Source organism: Hyposmocoma kahamanoa, unplaced genomic scaffold (genome assembly GCF_003589595.1).
Source record: "Hyposmocoma kahamanoa isolate Upper Pololo Valley unplaced genomic scaffold, ASM358959v1 289, whole genome shotgun sequence".
NCBI classification, from domain to species: Eukaryota; Metazoa; Arthropoda; class Insecta; order Lepidoptera; family Cosmopterigidae; genus Hyposmocoma; species Hyposmocoma kahamanoa.
The window spans coordinates 1,635,682-1,647,792 of record NW_020653777.1 but is presented as its reverse complement, the minus strand read 5'-3'; the positions used below and the strand labels follow the sequence as shown (position 1 = coordinate 1,647,792).

At 35.6% G+C, this 12,111-nt stretch overlaps 1 protein-coding gene and 1 long non-coding RNA gene across 3 annotated transcripts in view; one reads left to right on the top strand and one right to left on the bottom strand.

Moving 5' to 3' along the window:
* Nucleotides 1-1,340: 1,340 nt before the first annotated feature.
* On the bottom strand, nt 1,341-5,378 carry LOC113229187. Its single transcript, XR_003310387.1, has 3 exons — nt 5,197-5,378; nt 3,313-3,473; nt 1,341-2,334 (listed from the first exon to the last, which is right to left on the bottom strand). It is a non-coding gene; the product is annotated as an uncharacterized LOC113229187 (long non-coding RNA).
* Nucleotides 5,379-5,957: 579 nt separating this feature from the next.
* Nucleotides 5,958-12,111, top strand: part of LOC113229195 (probable E3 ubiquitin-protein ligase RHY1A) — a 13,211-nt gene continuing 7,057 nt past the window's right edge. Inside the window, exons 1-2 of one of the 2 annotated variants that reach the window (XM_026462714.1) lie at nt 5,958-6,269; nt 9,926-10,684. In XM_026462714.1, the coding sequence (XP_026318499.1) occupies nt 6,091-6,269; nt 9,926-10,684 (938 nt within the window). In that variant the 5' untranslated portion in view covers nt 5,958-6,090. The remainder of the gene's footprint in view (nt 6,270-9,925; nt 10,685-12,111) is intronic. The other variant, XM_026462715.1, reaches the window with a different exon arrangement.

Below are 12,111 nucleotides of genomic sequence, written 5' to 3'. Positions count from 1 at the left end.
TTACAAAAATAACTATTTGGTACTCGTCGCGATATCTTGTGTACAACATAGGTACTAAATATCGCGATTAGCGTAGTTAGAATCGTCTCGAGTTTATTGATCCATGTTATACTTTATTTACCGTATTTTGTTCTATAAATTTATTGTAATAGATTCATTATACGCACCCCTGTTTAATAAGGCCACGTCTGTAAAATGACAACTTTAAAAGGAGTTTCAAAATTGTACGAACGAAATTAGTCGATAGATATTTCATGTTTAAATGGAGAATTATAAAATTTCACATATAGATGGTTATTTGTAATGTATACTAACACCCTCTCAGGACTATATTACTAACATCACAAACAACAACTTTTGTTCCATGACTCCCATCAGATTTTACTTTCGCACACAAATAATAATATTTAAATAGATCGCTTTAAACGGTGGTAACTCTGTGCGGTAACAAAGGAAGCGCTAGCATAAATACCAGTCCGATGCAAAACGCAGGAGCGGAGATGGGGATCGTCGGGGAGGACGCCTACAAGTTTGAACTTACTAGCAAATACAGATATAAAAAGTATAAAGTAATAACAGTTTATTTTTAGTAAATTTACTATTATTATATATTTTTTTAAAAGCCTGTACTGTCCAACTACTGGGCAAAGGCCTCTCTCCCCTCTCTCCACAGCTCTCTGTTTTGCGCCACTGAAGTCCAGTATTTTAGGTGCGCATCTAGTTCGTCTCTCCATTGACGCTTTCGCGTGCCGCATGGCCGTTTTCTATCTTTGGGCATCCATTCTGCAGACGTGACCAAGTGGTACTCCCTGCTATCCAACAGACAAGGCTCTGGTACCCACCCACCAACCCGCACTAGACCAGCATGCTGGGTCATGGCTCAAACCCTTTCCTTCAAATTTATTATATTTTATAAAATGTCATGGAAGAAAAGTTGTTGTTATGATCATAGGTGGGAAAAAGGTGTTCCACATATATAGATACATGTATATACATATCTACAAGGAGTTGTTAAAACCACCAAATATTATTTGATTATTTTTTCGAATTCCTGATTTCCGGGAATGGTTTTATTGCATCGTAGGACATCCGATTCACACGACGACGCAAAATGAGTTATCTGCCGACTCACGGGCATAATGACGGCTGACTTTCGGTCGCATCGTGTGACGGGCTGGCGCGGGTGTACGTAGGGGTGAGGGAAGGGGTCACTTTGGTATAAACGCTTAAAAAGCAACTGAATAAAATACGTTCGTCTGGCGCTCTAACCGAATTTCGGTCGAGCGCAAACTGCGCAACTCAAAAACCGCAAGTCAACTCACAAAATTACGCTCGTCTGGCCTCACCCTATTGAGGTCGTTTTTTTTAATAAGTAATAATTCAACACGAGCGACTGCATCGATGCAGCTGGCTATAAAACGCAGTGTAACCGCTAATTGTGTTTGTAGTTAGCATTTTAATTTAATTCAATTATAGTGCTTTCTGATGCTATACTAATTTAATAAATATATTCAAGCAAGTGGTTTATAAGTTTTCACTGTAAGGCGACGGATTAAGTGCTTACACGAACAGCATCGCAACTGCAAAATAACAATTGCAATGCTGTTTGGTGCAATTGCATAGTGACTAGATCATAATTGCCGATTGCTATGCAAACGACGTTAAGGCGTACGAAAGTTCATGCAATGTCGTTTAAACAATGAATTTGTCCTGCCTCCGACTGCAGTCGAAATGCAGCTCGTGCCACAACGGTAATGCACTATAGCGTAACTACATAAATTGGGACGGTAAACGAAAGTACTACTACAACGGCACCATTATTGCAAGTAAATTTGGCAATACTTTTCGTCCCGTGCTGTTCCCCCCAGTGTAGTCCCGCTTGAACAATATTTTGGTAACTTTATAATTGACTCAAATTAATTAATAACTACTGGTGTAGATTCTGTCGCCACTGTCTACCTATCTCTTACTAATGCAGGTCTAAACTAATCTACCTAAGGTCCTAGATTCGTCTTCAGCAATATAGGGGACCTCAAAAAAAAAGTTATTATAAATTGCATTAATTGTAAAAATGTGTGGTGATAATAAATTGATTATTATTGTCTACCATTGCATTTGAATGCGTGAATTTAATAAGATAAACTAATAATTTTTATAATAAAATGTATAGTATTATATAGTTTGATTCGAAAAGCGTTTAAATCTACTTAAATATAAACAATCCCTGTGACGACCTTATTGCTGTGCAGTAAAGCTTACTTCCAGATATTTATTTTAAATAGTCTAAATTCGAATGTGAAGACTTCCATTGTGATGTAACTTGAAATGATGTTCCTGAAATAAAAACAATATTTCAATGATTCGATATGGTAGCCTAATGGTTTGACTAACCGTCCCTCAAGCAGAGGCCGTGCGGACGTAAGAGGTGCGGACGTAAGAGGTGCGGACGTAAGAGGTGCGGACGTAAGAGGTGCGAACCTCTTAAGCTTTTTGGAATTTATATCCGAAATTTAATTTTCAAATCATGAGCTTTTCGTTGAGGCACAACATCGTATGAAACCTGCACATCGAAGAAGGTTCACAGCCCTCGGAAAACGTGTGAAGATGCCCTAAAACCTCACCTGAGAGGAGACCCATGCCCGGCATTGGTACGTATACATAACCATAAAACAAAATTCGGAAAAAAAACAAAAAATGAATTTTGTACAAAACAATAAAGAAAATAGAACAGGTAAAAAAATTCAGTTATTATTATTATTAGGGTGGCTTCATTCTGGGTCTATGCATCCCCTAATCACTGCGACCATTGACTGATCTATTGTGATCACCACTAATTACAGTGCAGAGCCAAGGCCGACATTCTTATGCCATTTCTGTCCAATGACAGAGTTTCTCTACAGTGTTAGCACTGTAGGCAGATATCAGAACTTTTGTATGCTCAAGACCTAAGAAAAATTAAGTTAGTGTTGTGTTCATTGTAGGTATCGATGTCTTAGATATCATCTCCAAGATGCTGCCCCACTCTTTCTATAAGCGAGTTTGAAACACGGTATGGGTAGGCGTTTCGTATACCACAAGCGCACAACTTGTTCATGCTCATGTTTCGAGTTCTAAGGTTTTCGCGATTGTTACACATAGGAAATAAGACTATTTTCCGGATTTAAATCGCATATATCTGTTTGAAAAAACAAATATACGCGATTTAAACCCGAAAAATAGTTTTATTTCTTACATGCTCATGTTGTCACTTGATATCATTGAAAAAAGCAGAAATATGCATTTGACTATAATGTAAAATTTTAAATACTCTACCTCTGAATGAGGATCAGTTCCGTCGTGGCTTTTGTCCGTGTGTGCTGTATGGTTGTGGCACATTCCTGTAGTTCAACCACTCCACGGCCACAAGCACTGCTGCTGCCACAGCCGCTACACCAAGAGCTATACCTTTTACTAGAGCTTCCATTACTGCAGATCTAGGGAAAAATCAGTTAAAATCCAGTGATAGTTAAAAGGTTTCAAAAGATAACAATGAAGAGTTTCAACACTAAGTACTTTCAGAGAGAGTTCAGAGTGATAAGGTAAGTAATTGCTCTAAAAGTATCTCGACACTTCTTGTGTAAAACATTGCTTGTTGAAATTGCCAAGTTTACAGGGGAGTATTTTAAAGTTTTGAATTCACTGAAATGAGCATAACTCGTGACTTTAGCATTTCTCAGTTTTATTCGGCAAAGCTTGTTACTCACACAGAGCATTATAAAATCCTAGATGTTGGTTAGATGAACAACCACAATTTATTTTATAATTTTATACTGTCACCCGACCCACCCAGTCTCACTTTAGTTTACCCGCTTGTTGATCCACATCTGCGCTAGTATAAAAAGGTTTATTCAAAACTTTAAAACACAGGGAGTGTAAACTTGGCAATTTCGACAAACTATACTTTACGTCTATACCTAATTAGTTTGCACCCTGTATATTATAAAACCATTAATAGGATATAAATGATTGTTACAGCTTTATAATGTGAATGATATTTAATTTGTTTTTAATTGTGGTTTTTGTTCAGGTGTTCATTGTTATGTATTTTTAATTACACACACTGGCACACATGTGAAATCCCCAAATGATGCAACAGCGTTTTTTCAAAGTTTCCATGGTTATTTTACTTTCAAGGTCTAATTTGCAAATAAATATTAGTCAACTGTTTTTTTCTTCATTTGTTTTCTACTTGAGGTTGATTTTGCATTGTAGGAAATTTCATAAAGTTTAATTAAAATCTTTTTTAGATAAGCAAACTTTCATTTAATCAATGTGAAAACGTTACTAAATTTTCAACTGTTTCTGCTCATTTGGAAAATTACTTAAGATATTTTAAAAGAAGTTCATTAAAATTGCTACTTTAAGTCTAATACTTCTATTCGTCCAAAATTTTCACTTTTTTTGTTTTGCTACATGTGTGTACTACAGGTAACGGCAGCAACAGCATGCTCCATAGTCCTTCTAGCTAAGTCATAGGCCTGTTTAACATGTTATTTACAAATAAATTTTATATGTATAAAAAAATGTTTACTTAGTTGAACAAGAAATCTACAGATTTTTATAAAAATAAGTTGAAAATTCTAGAACCATGAATGGGATAAATACATTAAAAATTATATGTGGCAACATTACATGCTAAACTCCGCTCATTTCTTTCATAATTTAAACTTATATACCGGTAATAAATAATACTGTCATGTTAACAATAAAATTGGGCATCTTCCTACTCTAAAACAATCTGCAAAATTAATAGAGAATGTCAAAATGGCCACCATAAAGATATCACGATTTCCAGTGTAATATGTCGGAAAATTAAAACTATTGAAGAAAAATTACAATCTAAGATCAGGGCAGTACCTATGAGCCATTAGACGCCTTCCTGTCGAAGGATGAAAAATTGTACTATTATTAAAATAGAAAATAGCATGAAATAGGTATACAGCATGTATTCAAAAATTCGCGCCACTACCTTTTTAGAGCAAACAGAAAACTTTTTTTGCACATTTTGTCAATCACAGGTAGACATTACAAATTATGTGCTGTGGTGAATCTTAACAGTATTCTTGTTCTTCTTTAAAATGTTATAGCTCCAGCGATAGCGCCAATGTCAAGGAACACAAGCATTTTTTTAATTCATGCCAAAATTAACTTACTTACCTGCAAACTTTTCGCAAAACTACGTCAATGGAACATTCAACTAAGCGTATGGCGCGCTGCAGTGTCGATTAAAAAAAAAACAATTATTAACTAGTTATTTGTCTTGTTTAGTCGTTGTTGCCTAGGTAATTTATAGGAAATTAATAAACTACAAAAGTGAGGAGGTGCAGTAAAACCCCCAAGGAGACAATATTGCCTTGCAACTCACTTCACTTCACTTTTTATTTTTATCGCTCCATCAATATGAGAACTGATGATTTTGCCAATGTCACAGTTGAAAGAAAAAAAACGAAACAAAAAAAAAAATTTTCATCAAAATAAATAACGTTCCGTTTGACCTTGTTAAACTTAAAGGAGGAAAGTCAAATATGTCAAGCAAGAAGACATAATTGCTTGTTTTGACTTAAATTTAACAGTATTGGGGCTTAAACGCAATTCTATAATCTATAAAAATAGCTGTATTTCATTGATATTCCTAAAACGTACTTCTAAACGTAGCTGTATTTCATTGACATTCCTAAAAAATTGCTATCAACGGAACGCAATTCAAGCCTCCCGCTCACGTTAGAATCAATTTAGAATCTTTTTACTTCTGCAATCTCTAAATGAACTTGATTTATTGATATATAATATAGATTTAGTACACAGATCTAGTATATATACTAAATAAATATGCTGTTTATTTGTAAATTATTCTCTATATTGTATTTATGATCATTGCTTCCAAAATTTCAAATTAGCGAACTCGATTCATCCAGGCCGATAACGTCACTAATATAAAAATTGCGTTGTAGTCAAATTGAAAGTTGGAACGTCGAAAACCTCAAAGCGAAAATATTTTTCGACGTACGCATACGCAACATCCGATACGCAATTTAATTTTAATTTGTAAAAATGAGTGTACGCGAAGATGAGCAGAGAAAAAACCCGAGCCGTGGTCTTGGACTGGCTGCGGCTGCCATTGGTGTGGGGGTTGGGGCAGCCTTGTACTACTTCTTCAGCAAGAGGCCTGAGCATCCAAATTCCGAAGGTTCTACGAGTGAAAACTGGCATTGCGAGCATCCACAAACCTTGTAAGTGCCCTTTAAAGTTACTTCCTGCTTACATTTCGTTTTTTTACGCAATAACGATGCACTTTGTTGGTGAACAAAAAAGACGGTATGCATTTATTGTTTTTACGAAACACCGAAACAAAAAGTAATTTTGATACTCGCATAGCATAAGATCAAAGTATGTATGTAGTCGTGAACTAATATAAACTTATAGTAAATATAATTTAGTATTTGAAAGTTTCTAAGTAGAAAAGAATAATCTGCGTTCTTAGGGCCTTATTCTTGTTACGACTACCTTTTTGCGGGATATTAATGAGGGTAGTTCATGTACCAAATGATGATTGTTCTATACATTCCTAAGTTAACTTGTGTTTTAGAGCAAGAATGTCCTTTTGAAGTTGAATGGTAATTTGCCTTATTATTTATTTCATACTGCAGACTTTGTCTTTAAATTAAATTATTGAAGAAATATTTTATCTAAAATCTTGCAGTATTGACAACCTCGGCGGTGCAACGGCTTGCACTGTGGGGACTGGTTGAGGAGATCCTGGGTTTGATTCCCATGAGCAATTTGAAAAATTAACTTTTCTAATTCTCTCAAATTTAAATGGGACCACTCCTGAGGTACCCTCTTTCCAACTAAGAAAGAACAATCAAAATCAATTCACAATTCACGTTTTCGCATAACATATGTAAAAAAACAGTCAAATTGAGAACATCCTGATTTTTAAGTCTGTAAAAAAACTCTCAGTTATACACAATGTTGTTGCAAATTAAGGTTATTTTACGATAAAATAACAAATGACGGTTGTTTGTACACTAAAATAAATGTATCTCATTTATTCCACACATATTTAGTTACCGACGTGAACTGATTTTGATGATTCCTTTTTGTTCAAAAGAGGGTACATCAGTATTGGTCACATTTAAATTTCAAGAAAATATTCCACCACTAAGGGATGCAAACCAGGGGATGAATCCGGTTTCGCACACTTTCCAGTAATCAATTGCAATAAAACTTGGCAAATAGATGTAATTCCATGAACTTTTCATTTTGTTTTCTTACTACTCTGTACTAAGATTATTTGTTTTTTCTTTGCATAATCTTATGTCATTAATTATTATAAATGTAATTCAGCTCAGATATGGTGTGACTTTTGTTATATGTGTCTATGTTTATTGTGTAAAACTTCAGTCTATATTACCAGAGATTAGAAAAGAGAGAATTTTTGAATTAAAAAACAAAAAACAAATTCCTGGCAGCTGTGCCAGTGCTAGGAATTTGTATGTTTGGTATTCTACTAAGCTTGTCAGTGGTCAGCCATTAAACAAATTTAACTGCCTCCATGGCCGAATGGTTATCATAATAGCAGAGGTCCCAGGTTCGATTCCCGGGGCAGGAGTAATACTTGTAAGGCCTACATTTAGTTCTCTCGTGAGTTTGGGTGTAATTTGTGGTTTTCTATGTGTGTGTCCATAGCACCCGCGACACAGGGTTTTCCCTAGAGCGCGGGCTATGTTGAGTATGTGCGTTATTATTATTATTATGTCATCATAACGACTGGTACTTTATTGCTGATAAATAAGATAAAAAATTACAATATACATAGTCATTTCCATGGTAATTTTAGTAAGGGCGCGTTCCCATTATAAATTAGAAATAAATTTTTTCATGAGCTTTTCGGTGAAGGAAAACATCGTGATAAAACCTGAAAGGAAACCCGTACCGAGCAGTGGAACGTATAAATGGGTTGATGATGACGACTTTTTTGACGTTACGACGACAGATTGTCATAACAATGGAAAGAGCTATAAAGGCAGTCGTCAGACAATAAATTATACGTCGCGATAAAAATGTGTCGACAGATAATTTCAGCTTCAAACGATTCTGTCGTGCAACCGACAAGACGGCTACCGATGCCGTGAAGAGGTAAATTGTCGTCAGGGTCTAGTGGGACCAGCTACACACGACAGTCGTTCAACGATAAAATAAACGTTCACAACACAGTCTCGGCAGATAGTCCTGATATGGGAACAGGCTAGACGCGTCAGTTATCCAACTATAACTGCCGTCTACTAACTAAAACTTTGACAAATGGTCAAATATCTGTTTTCTCTTTTAAAAACAGTTAAAATTAGTTAACGTGTTCGACTTATCGACACTTACCCTAATGATGCATAGCTGAAATGTCATTAAAACAATTTCAATACCTATTCTAAGTGTCGTATTCCAGAACTCTACTCAATACTCAAGTCAGGACTTGAGTATTGCAGTGAGCACTGAAAATCATACTCAAGGCCTTGTCATTAGGGTCGTATTTCCAGTGCTTGAAATTATACTCAAGTCTGCTCACATCCTGACTTGAGCATTGAGTAGAGTTCTGGAATACGAGCATAAAACTGGGTTATGGTTTTCTATATCTTAAAAAAAAATTGTCACTTTTTAGTTAGCGATGGCAGATAAATAAACCTTACGACATAATGGGAACGCGCCCTAAGGCAATACCCATCATTAGTGATTGAATGAATGAATGCCATCAGTGCCATTCCACTAAAAACTCTATTAAGACTAAACTGCCATTGCATCTAGATTTTAGCAGAATAACAAATATTATCAATATCATAATTGCAATATAATCTCAATGGAATTACTATGAAAAAATTAGTAGGATTGGTGCCCAAATAAAGTCAGCTGGAGCATGTAAGGGTAAAAGAGATAGCCTTATGTGTCTCACAAGTAATTGAGTAAGACAGAAATAGAATAAACATACTCGACTTTAAAATATTGCCTCACACTGGGAATAACCGCAACATATTTCAGAGCTAACATTGTAGATCATCGTGAGTCATAGCTTACATCGTCTTGGCGCAATGAGTTGTATGGTGATGTTACTGCTTGGCGGCAGAAATATGGAAGGTGGCAGTACTTCCCTGGAAGAACTTTCACAAAAGAGCTCAAGTGCTACTAAATAATAAATATTCCTCGATTGTTGTTACGAATTTCCCTATACATATCTGTAAGCTGTAAGAACCCACACGGCGTATTTATACGCGTAGACGGAGAAGAAATAAATTAAATTAAACTTTGAGTTCACTTCTTGTTCGAGTTCACATTTGGAACAAAGTGACAGTACGATCGAGTCGTACAGTCAAGAGCACGTCAAGCTTGACACTTTGTACTTTGGACCGTTCTTATCGTAAGCGGCATGCAGTTGGTTTTAAGTCTTAAGTGTGAAGCTTGACGTGCTCTAGACCCTGCACGCCTGGTGTCAAGAGCCACGTCTGTCCTGTAACTTCTGTCCTGCTTGTTCCTGTAATTTCACCAGCACACGTACCCTTAAAAAATTTGAAGAACTTCGGTTCGAAAACGTATCCAATCATAATGGCCTACAGTGTTTTTTTTTATCTATTAAGGTTTTCTACTGACGTCATGAATCTTGATTTCAATAGCCATTATTATTTCATAATACAATTATATTCGATGAATTATGATAAAACGGAGCCTCCTACAGTAAGAGTAAAGAAAATATAAGACTTATTTTAATGTGCAGAAGTAACTGTCAGTGACGATTTTTAACCCACTCATTTAATTCACATTTTCATTAATTCTTATTGCATTTCATCTAATCATTATTAGGTTTCATTTTATCAATATCCATTTCATTTACCATATTCAGGTACGGATCTCTCGCTGACACATCATATACAACTGTATCGGAACACACTACCACAGACACCAGTGTTTACGATTCAAGTCACACCTGGGACAACGAAGATTCATTTAGCACATATCATGATTCATTCACATCTGATCATGATTCATTCACATCTGATCATGATTCATTCTCATCTGATCATGATTCATTTAGCATGATTTCATCCGAGTCTGAATATGAAAGCGCATCAAATGTGTCTGGCAGTGTTGGAGACATTTCTAGAAATACGTCCATCGAGAATGTTTACGATGAACCTATTTTAGAAATCAATGATACAACACCTGTTCAAATTGAAGCTGGCAGTGTTGAGACGGATCAGGAAATGTATGTCATAAATGAATCTGAAATTGTAACGAATGGTACAGCAAATGGACTCTCATTTGAAATCGACTTAATGACTGATCCAACAGTTGATATCAATGATACCACAACTGCTTCGGTTGCATTTGAAATAACTGAACCATCTGAAACAAGTGAGTCGGGATGGCAAGAGACTAGTGAATCAACAACATCGACCTTTGAAACTTCAAATACAGGAAACACTGTATCAATTGATGAAAGAGACGATTGGGATGTAACAAATACGTCTTTAGATGTGCCTGCTTCGAATGATACATCTCCAAGTCGAAATTCACCCTTGTCTAGAATTTATAAGGGTTGGAGTAGTATTATTGGTAGTAGGACACGCACAAGAAGCGGAAGAAGACAAAACGAACAGATGTAAGTTTTTTATAATCAGGGTGTAGATAATACCAGATTCTGCCGCACCTATAAATTAAAATTCATACTGTTGTATAATCTTTAACTTCTTGTTGATAAACTTTCAGATAAGAGACTTGGCACATGAGTATCGACTATACGTATTTTTATAGGCTTGTACACCGTGAAATTTTAATTAGCTGAGTAAGTTTGCAGGACTAAGTTTGTATACTGGCTGTGATTTTAATTGACCAAGAAAGAGCAGACAAAACGTGATACGTCTATTAATTGAATTGTGTCATGTTCTTCCATCCTTTTTCTACACTCCTTTCGTCGCGCTTTGCTATTACGAACCGATAGAGCTATCACTTTAAACTTTAATTCATAAACATGTATTGTAAATAAAACAGAGATGTAGTAGTTTAAGTTTAAGTAAACACATACGTGGGTGTTTTGTAGAAAGAACGAAAGCGCCGTTTCAAAAAAAAAAATTCAGAGGAGCATGTTTTGGTTTTCCACGACTGTTTTAAAATATTCACGTCCTGTTTTAAATTATATTTTAAAACTTAAACTTAATTAAAACGAAAATTGAATTTTTAAACAGGACTAATAATTTAAAACGTGAAAAGTTTACGAAATGTCGCTTTCGCCTTTTCAATAAAACACCGGCGATATTTTAAATTTTTCGGATAATTAAAATGTCACAGTGTATACACACATAAAGAGCAATACGTCACTTATGAGGAAAAACATTTCTCTGACAGCATACGAACATGAATATCAGGCAATTCCATATCAGCAATTGGTGAAAGACCGTCTTAAATCTGTATATCATAAAAAATAATGCATTATTTTAGCACATTTACGTTTGTCTACCTGATAAAGAGCCATCAGTCACTTGATAAATAAAAGAAATGTCTCTGATACCTAAATACTGTCGGCTATCAGTTGCTCTAAACTTATTTATCATTAAAAATACCTTTATATTATTAAGTTAAATATAAAATTAATTATTGGAAATGAAATTGTTTGTTTCTGGATCTAAATTACATATATTTGTGTTCAGGACGAAAACGTGTTCGCGCCCATGTGATTTTTAATATTGTAAATTTATTATTGTGATTTATTATTATAATTTGGTATTGTTAATTTAGTTTAAGGTTTGGTAAATAAACGAGAGGGAGAGAGGGGTTTTGCTTGGAGTCTGTAGGGTTCTCCCGTCCCGCTCCTGCATTGGTGCCGTCCCGCTCGCACACTTGAATAGAATGCGAGCAGCACGGCGGGCCAGCGATGATATAAAAAGCGGAGCGTTGGGAGCGGAACGACATTCCAAAATTGACTGCACAAGACTCCGAAGGCGTTCCAAATCTCTCCGCGATCCAAGCAAAACCAAGAACAAGAAGCTCAATTTACAACCAGGCGTTTTTTTCTCACAATCCGCCCCCACA